The sequence below is a fragment of the Lampetra planeri genome, chromosome 2 (genome assembly GCF_965212315.1).
Source record: "Lampetra planeri chromosome 2, kcLamPlan1.2.h2, whole genome shotgun sequence".
Classification (NCBI taxonomy): Eukaryota; Metazoa; Chordata; class Hyperoartia; order Petromyzontiformes; family Petromyzontidae; genus Lampetra; species Lampetra planeri.
This window is the reverse complement of record NC_136108.1, coordinates 35,758,379-35,773,509: the sequence shown is the minus strand read 5'-3', so window position 1 is coordinate 35,773,509 and position 15,131 is coordinate 35,758,379. Positions and strand designations below refer to the sequence as shown.

At 47.4% G+C, this 15,131-nt stretch overlaps 1 protein-coding gene across 1 annotated transcript in view; it reads left to right on the top strand.

Moving 5' to 3' along the window:
* The first annotated feature begins 3,251 nt into the window (after positions 1–3,251).
* Positions 3,252–15,131, top strand: part of LOC144732852 (myomesin-1-like) — a 38,722-nt gene continuing 26,842 nt past the window's right edge. The window contains exons 1-7 of the mRNA XM_078614487.1: positions 3,252–3,376; positions 6,585–6,770; positions 8,735–8,875; positions 10,400–10,571; positions 11,746–11,903; positions 13,515–13,607; positions 14,931–15,019. Of these exons, the coding sequence (XP_078470613.1) occupies positions 6,610–6,770; positions 8,735–8,875; positions 10,400–10,571; positions 11,746–11,903; positions 13,515–13,607; positions 14,931–15,019 (814 nt within the window). The 5' untranslated portion in view covers positions 3,252–3,376; positions 6,585–6,609. The remainder of the gene's footprint in view (positions 3,377–6,584; positions 6,771–8,734; positions 8,876–10,399; positions 10,572–11,745; positions 11,904–13,514; positions 13,608–14,930; positions 15,020–15,131) is intronic.

The window sequence follows — 15,131 nt, the reverse complement described above, 5'->3', positions numbered from 1 at the left end:
TCCTGTTGTTAATTTTGGTTGCCAACCCCTGAACCCACACAGTGTGAAGCCGCTGCCTGTTACACTACAACGGATATGTCAGAGCAGTTGTCTTGGAAGACCCTGACCAACACGAACCAGGTAGTTACGACCACTAGTTACAAAGCCTTTACAATTTTGACTATTTATACTCATGGAATAAATTACACTTTGGGCTGCATGCAAGTTAATAGGTCTGAATAATGTGGACAGTAGGATGGCAGGAATATTTAAGAGAAAGTGGGTCCTGCCCATCATTCATTAATGGAATTGGCCAAATATTCCAAGGCAGGACCTTCCTGAAAAGTGCTTTGAAACTCGCGAGGCTTTCCTGGATGAATAAACGTCGTTATTCTAAACATGAAGTGAGAACCAATGGATAAGCGTGGCTTATTTGGGCACCATAATAGTTTATAGGGTTGGGGTCAAGTGACGGCACAGGGATCACACACTGAACTTTGATCCTGGTAATCGGTCACGGTTTGATGAACTGCCATGGCTAACATGGTCCTGGCCCTCTTCTCTTCCCCAAGCTGCAACCGAGCAGCGTGGTCCAAAAAGCCGCACGACCCACACGGCATGGAAAGACGCTTATTGACAACCAGCAGCAGTATGAACGGTTACACCAATGTTTGGCAATCAGCGGTGTAAAGTTGCCCAGAGCAGCTCTCTAGAGCTCCTCGGGGAGGCCTTCTGCCAGCAGTGGCATGAGCAAAAATGTACAGGGCTGCACCTTCACCCTTTATACCTTTGTACTATATGTAGGTATGGCCACAAAGACAAGGGGTGGCGAAGCAACATCCAATACCACTTTATGTACGCATGACGCTGCCTGCAGTAATAATATCTACAGCTATGCCCACAGTCTCTCCCGGCAGTGCTATTAATACCCTGGCAGTCATCTGGGGTTCCGCCCCCCCAGTGGCACCTCCTCTGGGCCATTCCTTTCTAAAAGTCAGGGCGCTAATCACAGCTCGTGACCTTACCTTACTCTCCGCCGACCCTCAGCCCGTTATATAAAAAAAAGTAATAATAAATTGTTTCCGTGCGATGGCACAACATCGATCTGCTTTGGACACATCTCGACCCAATTTCTGTGAATAACTTTGCAGCTCTGCTGGAGGGAGTTGTGTAGATCGCGTGAGTGCACGCAGCAATGCGCGGCGCTCGGCGTAATCGAACCAAGAAGCAGAGCAGGGCTCTGAGCTGCGCAAAAGGGACCCAGATTGATGGCAAAAATAGGTGCACCTCAAATCTCAGCCCATATTCAAATCCATAACAAGCTAATTAACATACACGCACAATCTCTCTCAACTGTACCTTGTCTGCATATATCTTCCCTCATCTCTATTGTCTACATTTCTCTCTTGTTACTACGTCTACACTGCGTCGCTTGTTTATATCTCTTCTGTCATCGCACCAGGATGTTTTCAATTGTAAGGAAAGAGTCCCGTCAACATTTATTTCTGCTTTAGGGCCCCCCAATAAGCTCCCAGTGATGGACGTAACGAGTACACACCGACCTATGACCCAGAGTCGATCCCAGCCATACACCACAGAAGTTGTAATAAAAAATTGAGCATATTTGAATATTGGGGGGGACATCCCCCCCAATATTCAAATATGCTCAAAATGTCCCCTCCCAATATATTGCTATTAAAAAAATGCTATGCTATGTAAATAAAAACAACTATTTGCTAAACCTTGGTCACAATATCTGGACTTGTCTTCATGTAAAGCAATGCATAGATTTCTGTTTATATGATTGTGGTTATGGTTGTACATTACATACAATGAAACAAGAAATGGTAAAAAAGTAAAAACAGAGCAATGTAATACAATACACTATTAGACATTATTGTAAAAAATCTATAAAAGTCCATCCCATGTGTTGGTGTAATTTATTTTTATTTTAGGCAGGAAATTAGTTTTCAAATGTAGATATTTTTCTGGGTTGGGACCCCCAGACACCCTAGAAGATTTGGTCCCCCCCAATATTGACTCCATGGCTACGGCCTTGGTTCCTGCTCCTTGCTGGCGAGATCAGCATCGAGGTATCGCGGTTCATTGGTGGCGGGCAATTTGTCTGTAATGAGCGCCACCCTATCTGGTATTCGTTGCTACCCTTGCCAGCTGCACGCTGACAACACTTTCCCCAATATCTGCGAGTAGAATCGGGGTAGGTGGCGGTGTCTCTGTTGCAGGTGTGTACGGCAGCACAGCAGGTGCCTCTACATCACTGTCAGGGGGAGGTGTGTGTGTGTGTGGGGCTCCTTGCCACGGCCAAGGGTAAAGTGCCGGTCGTGCAGCAGCTGGCTTCTGTGCCGCTGTTGCTTTCGTCGGCACGCGAGCATCGAGTCCTCCGTCGGGAGAATGAGTCACTTGAGTTTGGATATTTTTAAACCTCCATTGTTAAAGAGACGTACACGAGGCACGCTCCATGCGGGCCCAGCGTGTTGACAAATGCGCACAACAACAAACAAGGTGACCCTTGCCGCGCATCGCTCTAATCTCCATCCCTTTTTGATATACTGTACAAGAAACAATGCCCCTTCACTTTGTGAGCCCTTTATCGAGAATCAATGCGTGCTGCTCATATATAATGGTTGAGAGACTTAGTTACACAGTTAGTCGTGCGCGAGGTTTTGTGCGGCGGGGTAAAGTGTGTGTACTCCCACCTCTTCCAAGACGTCTGGCCAGCGTGGAAGAGTAGGCCAAGTGCCATCTAGAGATGCTCTAGAGAGACCCTGCCAGTGGAGGCTTTTTCCAGCAGCCGTGGCGTCAGTAAGCAATTCCAGGGCCGCACTTTTATAATTTTACATATACAGTAGTTGAACATTGTTTAAAAAAAGAAGTAAACTTGCAGTTATTGCAACAACAAAAAATCTTTGATTTGCAATGAAAATGTTCAAGTAGACGGACAAGCTTTGCAGGCTTCCCAAGCATAACAGCCACAGCGGGTGGCATCGCCCTGTCAGCGTTGTAAATACAAAAATACATTCGTGTGCAGTTCTGACTGCTTTACGTTTTTCTGTCTTCCTTAAATCCGCACTTACAATTTTACAAAAACTCTTTTCAACGAGAACGCCACACGTCATCTCTTGCTGAGTTTACATTCAGTTTTTTTGAACGTTTGATTTACTTGATATTTATAGCCAGGCCATAAATGGATACGAGGAGGGTGGTTTAAATGCAGTCTCTGGGGGCTATTTTTGGTCCCGAGTCTCCGTGCGACTCAGCCCGTCGTGGGGTAGAGAGCGGGGACGTGCGTCTGAGAGCTGCCACCAAACAAGCCTCTCTCTCTTCCTCACTCCTCCACGTCCTGCATCGTCGCGGGCGAACTCAAGGCACTGCAAAGGTAAAATGAGCTGTGCGGCTCAGCGGCCTCTCCTCCGGGACTTGCTTTGGGTTAGTTTCCGTGCGCCGTGACACCGTCTGCTGCAGGCCCGCTTGGCTCGGCGCTAGGGCGAGGCGGCTCGAGATCGGAAGGTTGCGAGTTCCAATCCTTGTTGGCGAGTTGTCTCACCCCCCCCCCCACCCCCATCGCTTGGGGTAGGTAAAATAAGTACCACTTTGTGGGAAAGTCAACAGTGGTTGTCCGATGGAGAGACTCTCAGCTGTCAGAGGAATGTGGAATTTCCACCGCTCACTCAGGGCTGTAAAAGGGAGTTGAGCATCGACTCAATGCTCATTTGAGCAGGAAATCACTTTGACTTTCTGCGAGCAAGCATCTGCATAACCCTACATCATCTTTTGCCGTCAGCCCACTGATAACAGTGATACGGCCAAGGGCTGTCTGTCAGACACTTTGTAATGAAAGTAAAAATGGCAATGTTGCAAGTGAGATGATTGCTTTGCATGAGCTGTATTTATAAAGTGTGGGTGGTTGTTGTTTTCCAGAGTGCAATGGTTGGTAAAGTAAGAACGAACAATGTATAAGAGGAACGACGCATGCACGCAATTGCTTGTGTAATAATTCATGTTTTTAAAAAAATGTGTATACCGTTATGTGGGTGTGTGTAAACGATTCACGTGATCCCTACAGCCACTAGAGGCCGTTATATTCACCACAAGGTTAATAAGGGTGAAACTTGATTATAGTATTGAATCGTGACCCTGCATGGAAACTATTCATCAAATTGTCACGGTGTGGGCCCTACCAAAATATGTTTAAGCAAAAATGTATCAGAGGTCAATCGCCCAGTGAAGTGGCACAGTGAGCCCTATGCTGCTGTATCCGGTTCCCATTGGAGGTTTGTAATGGTAGACTCTAAGAATATAATCATGCTTTGGGAAAGTTGCACTGCTTGGCTGCAAAGCAAATCATCATGACCAACATCTCTTACTTGGTATCACACAAATATAAAAGACGTCCCGAAGCTCGAATGGAATTAAGAAGAACAATTAAAAAGAGCACTGCACAGAACTTAGAAAAATTTAAAGTTTCCAAAACAATCGCATGATTATACACTGGAGTGTATAATAACACTGCAGTAATAATCAACCCACTCTTATACTAGTGGCATCATTGCATGCTCAAGATATACATTCAAAACTGGTGCAGAGGTAACAACACTCAGCACTGGGTTCCTCCCAGCCACTCGTGCTGACAATGAAATGTAGCCGGCTATTTGAGCAGCCTGGTGCCGAGCAGGGCACTCGCTGCTGTCACCATGTACACATGACAGCAGCGAGTGCATCGACAATGTAGTAGCCACGGCGCCCTATCAGCGAATGCGTCTCAGTGTGCCACTGGCGTTCCGTTTGGGCCATATGCAATTTTCTCTCCCAACACAACGAGACAGATTATATGTATGTGGAACTGCTAATCGCGCTTATCCGTAATTAATTCCCACAGAGCAGGCCGTCACATCGTCGTGTCCATGAACTACACTTGTATCTCGTTTATATATGAATGTCATCATGTGCGATGCACACCGCGCCTCCCGTGCAGCGCTGCATCTCGAGGCAACAACACAAAGGGGCTTCAGAGATAATCACTAAGCGAGGAAGCGACTGTTGCAGACCGCAAGCCATTCCCATCGTTTCTGGACTCGCGCCCCACTGTCGACCTTCAAACTATTTTCGTGGACCACCACGCACCGAGAACACGTCGTAGCATCTGCAACACTTCCACGGACCACTTCCCACGGCCTAGCGGAACACCGGTGGCCTGCGGACCCCAGCACGTGCACTGCTGGTCTAGACAATAAACTCGACAAAAGAAAATAAACAAAATATTTGAAAGCAAAACTGTGATAATTGTTTTTTTACCCTTTTATCTGGCAACAAAACTGACACCTTTTTTTTACAAGGAGTCATGTTTGCATTGACCACAATACCTGCAGTCGGAATGCAAACAAAAAACATAACTCTGATAATGTATGCACTGTCCTTGAAATTGATTGATCCACACCCGAGACAGTTTTCTTTAGAGCCTAGTCTCACATGGTGTTGGACCAGATGACGCCAAAAAGCGCACAACTCAAGGACAATAAACCATCAGAGTATGAGAGCTCGGGGTATAAGCATTTACACCATTGGAACCTCATTTGCCAGTAACAAAATATGATAATTGGAGCTAAACTGTGCTCGATATTTCTCTCGTTTATGTCCACTCCATTGAGGCTTCCTGAAAATAATCTCGTTCGGTCAGTCTTAACTTTGCTGAATTGTTGTTCCAAGTACTGTAAAAAATAGATATTTCTGGGTGATCCCTTCCACGACTGTCGTGCCAGAGCACCGATTGTCCAACGGCAGCCCACTGACCCTGCTCCATTGAAGCAGCAGCAGCAGCAGGCGTCACAAGAACGTCGGCTGTGAGCGATTGTATCACAAGAACGAGCACTTCTTCGGGTGTGTTTTTTTTACAGCTTACCGATTGACAGACGTATAATTTATTCCGCTAATGGTATATCTAAAAAAACCCTCAAAGGCTTTCTACTCGTAGAGATTCCCTTTTGTGAAATTATTGGAGAGAGGTTTATCGGCTCTGGCGTGTGCAGCCACGTTTGATCGCAGTCTTTTTGTTGTGGTTGTTGCTGATGCTGCTGCTGTTGTTGTGATGTAGGCTACTTCAAGCGTGAAAACTAAATAACAAAAATCCACACATTTTAAACTTTTCATGGGCAACATTTTGGCTCGTGATGTTGTCGCAAGCCCCACCTGAAACATCGACACGCGTGGTCGGCGAGGAGCTGTGGCGGCACTCGGCACAAGCAGAGCTCAGCGCACTCAAGGGTCTCCGTTAGTCATGACTAAAATATGGATGCATGAGATATCATTTCAAATCCTCATGAACGTAAGAAGATAATGAACATACAAATGCCAATCAATCTCTCTCACCTTCTCTGCATCTCAATAGTCGTATTTCACTACATCTCGGTTTGCCTTCATTTATCTTATCTATCTATATATCTCACCTTCATATATAGCGCTTCCATAATATCACCAGGATTTTAGGTCTCATACACTTGCTCATTCAAGAAAGGTTGTGATCTGTAACTATTACTAATGTTACGGTGCTGTTTGTTGCTGCCTGCTTGACCTCATGCGCCTTTGGACAGAGAGCGGAGTTCACGGGGAGGCCACATGTCGCTGCATCTCCTGCAGAAGACGGGCTACGATGCCTCCCTGCATCACAGCTCGCAAGCTTACGCGGCTGCCGCATCGCACCACAGCAAGTCCTCCTCCTCCTCCTCGCAGCTGGCACAGTCGTCGTTCGCGGCCCGGTCCAGCAACAAGTACACCGGGTACTGCACCGCAGACGCAAACCTTCGCAGGCGTTTCAACAAACGGCGTTGCTTTACTTTAGTCAGGAACTCAATCGGAGGTGGGCAAAATACATTCAGTTTACAAATTGTTGGAGTTTTTGTAATACGCATACAAATAACCACTTGCTATGAAGTGGATAATTTAGATATACATTACGTATTTAAATGACATGTCATTTAGATGTTTCCATCTCCGGCGGCACAATGGTTCACACATTATTGCACCATAAAGTTGATCATCTGAGTTTGGTTCCTGGCCATGGCTAACATCGGTGGGCTCGCCCACTCCACCAACCCGCCCTGACCAGCGGGGAGAAGTATGGTTAGACAGCACCCATAGGGTGGGACAGCACCCATTGGGTGGGACAGCGCCCATAGGGTGGGACAGCACCCATAGGGTGGGACAGCGCCCATAGGGTGGGACAGCGCCCATTGGGTGGGACAGCGCCCATAGGGTGGGACAGCACCCATAGGGTGGGACAGCGCCCATAGGGTGGGACAGCACCCATAGGGTGGGACAGCGCCCATAGGGTGGGACAGCGCGGTTAGACCTTCATCCAGAAGTGCAATGGCCACAGAGCTGCAATTTGCTATTCCAAATATTAAATATTTAAATGTAAATATATTACATTGCTATATGTTATCATTACGTTTGTTTGTGCCGTGAATATGGCACCACATGCATGCAGGTTGAACCGAAAAACAGAATTACAACAACGTGCAATTTGTCAAGCGGCATTACGGTTCCACTTTGTGCTGCCAACTTGGGTTTATTTGAAAAATGTGCAAATTATTTGCCAGCAGGCCCATTAAAGGTGCGCTAAGTGACGTTTTTTTTGTTTGTTGCAATGCGGTTAATTTGTCCTCGACATTTTCGCAACAACATCTGACTGTGCGGAGAGAATTGTGAAATATATGCATCTATAAATATATAAATGAAGTATTGCTCCCATAAGAGGTGCTCACACTTTCAATGTTGTGCTCGCAACACACGACATCGATGCGACGTGAACAGAAATGCATTCATATCTTGTCTGTTTAAATCTGCTATACGGCTTGCTATTTTAAACGATCCTCAAACTTGCCTGCCTGCTAATGCGTCTCTCTCAACACTCGAATGTAGAGGCTTGTCATGGTTCACTTCGGTCACACTAAATACTGAGTGTTTGTGCAGAGCACCTGAATGCAAAGCAGAAATCTTGCAATTGTCTAAAAAAACTGAATTTAACGTAAAAATTAAATATGCTTTAAAATGTACTTGCATGCACGAATTAGTGTGGCTGCGCGATGGAAATTCAGAAACCGTGAAAAATTGCGTTATCATCCATAATAGAGGTTTTTTTTGGGTTAGATCTCGTAAATATAAATGTGTCGTTAAACTCGCCACCACCCGACACAGACAATAAGGTTTGTCACGTAAACAGAAGATGCCAATTCGTAACTAGTACAGCACACCGGTGTGTTGGAGAGCCAAGCCACAACATTTACAATCTGGATTTGTAATCTTTGGATCTTTCGGTAAAGTCACGTAGATCGAAACGTCGTAGTTTTTATTTTTATTTACTTAAATTTTTTTTTATCTCCGTAACTTTACCGAAAGATCCGAAGAATACTAATCCAGGTTGTAAATGTTGTGGCTTGGCTCTCCAACACACTCGTGTGCTGTACTAGTGACGAATTGGCACGTTCTGTTTACGTGACAAACCTTATGAATTGTCTTTGTCGGATGGTGGCGAGTTTAACGACGCATTAATATGTATGCGATCTAACCAAAAAAAACTCTATTATGGATGATATTGGTCGCGAAAGCCTGCGTGTTAAACTACATTTGCGTTATTAACGCAAATCCTACCCACGGCTCAGAGCCCACGGGGCTGATCGTCACCACGGAGAGGCGATGTGACCTCGCAACGCTGTGACGTGACGACCCTTCTACCTCGCAGACTGACCTCCTCCACCACGCTCAGCGAGATCAAGGAAGAGGCGAAAGACGACTACGTCGCGAGGAAATATGGCGGATACTCCTCGTACGGGCAGGCAGACGACTGCTACTGCAGCAGCGTCATTCCAGTCTACCATAGCAGGTGCAGCACACAGCAGGACACCACCAACAGTACTGCTATGACTACTTCACGAAACCAACTAAAATGTTTAGAATGTCATGCTCATCATCACCGAAGGGATAAGAGTATTTTCATGAAAGTTATTCTCAGCACTCGATATTGTTTGTTCGAGGTTACACTAATTTAACATCTACGTGTGAGGGACGGCACACACTCATGTGTCCGAGCGCTTTTTGCGCTTGTCAAAACGTAGTTCGTGAACGACTAATTTTCCACTCGCTCGAATCAGGAGGTCTTCAATACATATCCCGTGAGCCAACACCCGCCGCTGTCGTTAATCTCTGTCAAGCCATCACCTTGCCACGCTGCCCTCCGCACGCGCGGTGGCTTCTGCGGTTAAATATGGTGAAGAAATGTGGCCTCATCCATCTCTCCCGACAGGCCCCAACAGTGTGACCAGAATTTCCAGTACGGTCTGTGTGGCTGGGCATTGTCGTGTCCTTAGCCACAATCGCTGTGCCCATTCGGCAAGTTGTCAAGGTTAAGGATGCCGAATGGAGGGCAAACAGCACACATTCCGCGTAGTCATTACCGTGCTGAAACCCACTTTGCAGAGTTGGTGTCACGGGGCACACTTGGCATTGACTTCCTTGCTCTGTGCCACCATGGTTCATATTCAAACACCTCCTTAAAAAAAACCCACATGGCATTTGATACATTTCATGCCCCACGGACTAATCCGAATGACCCAGTATGACGACTGGAGTTTCCGTGCTGTGCCAGGTTGCACCTGTAGCTGCTATAAATTTCTGCAATGTTTGGTTCCGTCTCATTCAAGCGGACGCTCCACTATTACTTGTTCATACATTTTTTGACAAGCGCTTAGAGGACTGCTGTGCCCTTCTCTCTGATGCCGTGCACCTGGCCCAGCCATTCCAGGCAGCATTCTTCGACGACTGTTGTGATTGCTGGACAATTGGTCAAAGACACATGTCTTCACTTATTTTCTTCCAAATGGCGAATATGATAATAATCGATTAAGTTTGTGTTTCTCTGATGTGGCCAGGCTCAGAGGTCAGAATGCTGAGCTGGTGCCACTGAGATCCTGAGTTCAAATTCAAGGAGCCACCGGTGATGAAATCACATTTTCAAGAGTTGATGGCATTGGCTCAGTTACCAATTACTGCAAAACACAAACAAATCTTGTTAAATTAAGCTAAATTTCCCTAAATCCCAGCTTTGACAATTATGGTATTAGTTTGACTGCCATACAATAGACTTTACTCTTATAAGCAGAGCAGCAGGGGAAGTTTTGCCCTCTACCTGATGGACCAGAAGAAACTTGAAGGGATCTCAGAGGCAGCTCTGTGACATCCACTTCTGCGGGCGATTCCCCAACGCAGGCGGAGTTGCACTGCTCTGCGAGAATTGATTCATCACCTCGAGGCACGATGCCGATAGCACAATCGGATACAATGAAATGTGAGATATAGTTAAATTAACAAAAGGCCGGTGGCCACCCAACGCGTGTGATCGTGGGACCAGGGGCGAGACCTTTGGCTTGCAGGAGCTGGAGGATGATCTCATGAGGGACACGACGTCCTACCTGGCTCGCCGCTCCCTGCTGGCCCAAGGCTCCGAGACGGCGCAGCAAACCCTCCAGACGACGCTGGACAGCGCGCGCTACAAGGCGGAGCGCGTGGAGCTCGAGAAAAAGGTGGCCTCGGGGCGGGGAAGGGTCGGGGGGCACACAACGCAACCGATGTTGTCAACAAACTTTAAACAGAGAATGAGTAACGACGAGAGATCTGCTTGAGTCTGTCGTGCAGTCTGCCGTTGTGTGTACGAGGAACGGCTGAGTGACAGCTGCCACTGGTGCTGAATATTGTATAAAATATTGTACCAAGTATCGTACGACTTGGCGATCAGAATTTAGCAAGGGGGGGAGGGGCTGGACCTTCAGCATGGGGGGCTCGTTCACCTCCAGCCCCCCGCCCCCCGAAGCTATGGGCTGGGTGGCGGCACCTGCTGTTAACATGAATAACCACACCCGGCACACCACATCCAGAACGCCTCTTGCCACGGCTGTGCCCACTGCCACATGCCACCTACTCCAGTCGACGAGCGAGCAGGAGAACATGTCGTGAGTGAAGAAGCAAGTAAAAGCAGAATGCAGTACAACAATTACACATATATATAAATAAGTATATCCCTGCTTGCCTGTCCACAATAATACGAATTACCTTTGAGGCCACCCGGCCTATGGAACTTCCAGGCCAATATAATCCCGCAGGATTTGTTCAAATAAGCAAACTGTGGACCGGTGTCGACGTTCAGTCTTCACTTGCCGTCTTCGACTCTCACAAGCAGGCAATACACTGCCTTCACGTGTTTGACCCTGACACGTCCCATCAGCCACACGGCCTTCTGGGAGTGCATCATTTCATAAGCATTGGTTAAACGCGGGCAAAGTCCGGACTGGTTTCAACATGCCGGATCACATCAGCAGTCAGTCTTGCTTGAACCAGTGCTGGTGAGCTGCTGGACGTTTATAGGCACGGACCCTCTCTCTGTTTGTTAGATAATGTCCTCGATTTGATGTCAAACTCTGCACTACACAGGACAACAACATCAGTAGCATAGTCGCGGAGAAAATCACTAAGAACATCAATAAGCAGGAAATACGCCCGCCTCCTCCACGTCATCAAGTAAAAAAGTATTTTTTTTGTTTATATAGATCCCAGATGTGTTGTCCGCGTTATTCATTTTGTCGCTCGCATTCTCCGCGACGTCGAGAGTCGTCGAATCAAAGGCGCTCGTGCGAAACGCGCGGGACGATTTGATTTGACTCGTGATTGCACAGGCGAACAACCGCTCGTCTCCGCCGACAGATTCACCAGAGGGCTCAGTTCAAGCACCGCATGAACGTGGACAGCAAGCTGCACGCGCCCGAGTTCGCCATCAAGCTGCGCTCGCACACCGTGTGGGAGAGCAGCGGCGTGCAGTTCCGCAGCACGGTGCACGGCTGGCCCGAGCCCGTGGTCACCTGGTGAGCGCGCCACGTCGGCCACGCTCGCGAGCAGTGCCGGACTAGCCTCGTAGCAAAAGTAGCTACATATGTAGCTGCTACAAGGGCCCCCACGCTAAATGCGTTCAAGCTATCAATTCCGGTTCAGTGATTTTGCACTTGCTCTATTACTATAGTACTATACTGCCTTCAACTTTTACGAACGACCGGGTGTTTAAGGTCATCGATTTGTTGTGTTATCTGGCTGTATAGCAAGTGAAAAAATACAATTACTTTACTATGCAAGTTAAAAGTGTGTGTTTTCATATCTGTGTGTTTTTTTTAGTTAGGGCCCCTTTATAACATCATATGCTACAGGCCCCGCACTAGCTTAATCCGGCACTGATCGTGAGTCGTCGTCGTCAACACACGGTCGGTGGGGGGGGGATAGAACAAATGTCGCTCATCTACGCCGAGTGGCCACCCCCCCTCCCGTGCGGCAGTGGGAGAGGGGGGCCGAGAGCGATGGCCTTGCACGTGCTGCAGGGTGGCAGCGTGAGGGACATGACGTTGACAACGTTGACGCGCATTATCATCGTCGCCGTCATCATCGTCATCAATAGGATCGTGACATTCTGTATGATTATTGTGTCGTCATCATCGTCATCGTCGTCAATAGGATCGTGACATTCTGTATGATGTTCATTGTGTCGTCATCGTCGTCGTCGTCCTGTCGATGGAGGCTTCTCCAAGCCGCCGCCGTCTCTCATGGTACTGGATGTAAAGATCCATGGAGCACCTTCACACGAGCTGATTCGATTGCTCCATCTCCCCTGTGGATGTCCGCTCAGGCTCCGCAGATTCTTCCCCAACCTCTGAGCATTGTCAGCTTCGTGTTCTGACTCTTTAGCCCTCTGTCCTCCTCTTATATTACTTTCATCATCATCATCTCACATTGTGTTTGACATCATCGCTCACACGCCATTATCGGTCTGTATTAGCTCTCATCACCATTCATCATCGCATTTATTTTAAACGTCGGCATCACAGCGTGTTGCGCCAAAGCAGCAGGCGAATTTGCTTCGTGTTCGCCGTGAAGGCTGTCACTGTGCCAAGTTTCCACATCTCCAATGGGAGAGAATTTAAGAAAGCAAGTTTCCGCCCCAGGCACATTTAGGCTGTGATTTTATTCTTCATGTTCCCACTAAAAATAAGTGTTCAGTCTGATGTCAGCTAGAGCTTCCTTAAAGAGGCCACGGAAGATACTTTTCTGTGACATAACGCCATATTTAGTAGACAGTGACTAATGACTTCTGAGAAATGTGTGGCATCGCTGGAAGCTATTTCAATCACTTTAGCTGGGGCATGATACGTCCCAATTTTCGAGCATTACAGAACAAAAAACTACGAGTCCCGTGCCTGGCCTGTGCTGTCAAAAGTCCATTACCAGAATCGATGTTGTGATAATCTCAGAAAGTGACACTCTACCCATTATAGACATTACCAAGCCAGCAACATGCGCAAAAGCGTAAAGGGAACAGCATTGTTAATATAAAACACACATTTTAAAATACATTGCATAAGTGCTGTAGTTTTGTTAAAATATGCATAATGAATTGCAATCCTGTCTGTGTGTGTGTGTCTCATCGTTAGGTATAAAAACATGGTCCCCATTGACGTCAGTCTCAAGCCTGAGAAATACCGAGTTGTCAACAAGTTCGGCGTTCACACCCTGGACATATACAAGTGAGTGGTCTCCGATACACTGCAGCCAATTCCTTGTAGAGTGGGTTTAGTAGAACTCTTATTTGTTAACCTATTACCTGGGAATCCTATTATCTGCAGGAGCCGTGAGATATGCAAGAACTAATATTCTTCCTATTATCTGCGTTTTTTCTTCAAATCCCAATATGTGGAATAGCTTATACACAAACAAATTATTCCCAAGGATGAGCGTAAGACATAACGTGAAGGGCAAAAGGATCAGTGATGTTTTCTGCCACGCACCAACACGGATATTGAGGAGTTCTACCGCACTGGCCTCACTGAAACAACTATAACCCGGAGACGTTAACTGGGTCAGCCAAATTTACTGGATTTGGCTGACCCAAAATCCAGAATGGATTTGACTGACCAAGCAAGCCTTGCTCTGTCCCTTGGCAATAACGCCCTTCAGTGGTCTGCTGCCACCGTATGGGATGTGATCGTCCTAACAAGGTGAGGGGATGCGGCACTGTGTGAAAAAATAGATGAAGCGAAGCCATCGAGTGCATTTTACGAGGAGGGATCAAACGTGTGACGAACCGCATCCATGCAGGATTCACAGATGCACGAATTAATGACGACAAATAACGAATATAATGAAATTCGTTTATTTTGGAATGCCCCACCGAGTGTCAAGATTTTCTTTTCAGGATCCTGTTTTTGGGATGACAAGCCGATTCCATTAGCGAGTGTTTTGAGTGTGCGAAGAAACCGGACTGAGCAGAGAATACTCCTGCATAAGTAGAGATAATGCTGCAATTTCCACAAAGATGAATTAACTATGAGAAGTTCACTGTACTGCCACATCATAGCCACCTCAGCACGTAAGAGTTGGTAATTTCACAAGCCTGCGTGATCCACCAACTCCTGCCTCCAGAGTTCTGGATAACAGGTGTGGCCCACTATCAACAATACCCAATGCATTTGTCTGGATACTGGATACAGTATTCTAACCATCTTTTCTCCAACTTCATGAAATCAGGAAGCTGCCACGGTGTAATGATTAGCGCGCTGGACATGCAATGCAGAGGTCACCGCTTCGATCTTGCGGCACGACGGTTTTTGGAGCAACGTTCCGCTCTAAGTTGGTGCACCACATTTAGTCATTTCGCGGGTCGCATGTGGTGGGGTAAAGTGTTGGCACTCCCACCTCTTCCACGCGTGGATGAGTTACCCTCAAACCCTCTGCAGAGGTCCCTCCGTAGAGCTCCCTCGAGTGGAGGCTTTTCCACCGGAGGACATTGCGGGGCTGCACCTTTACCTCTTCTTTCACAACTACCAAACGGCCGCGTGGTTTTGTTTCAGCTGCGAGTTCGACGACACGGCGCAGTACAGCGCCACCGCGATGAACGCCAAGGGCCAGAGCTCCACCGTGGCGTCTCTCGTGGTGAAGCGTGAGTCCCAAACTCTCCGGGCGGGCGGGCGGGCGGGCGCAGTCTCCTGGCACGGCTACGTACAACCGATGCACCTAGGATCTAGATCGTGGCCGTAGCCATCGATGACACC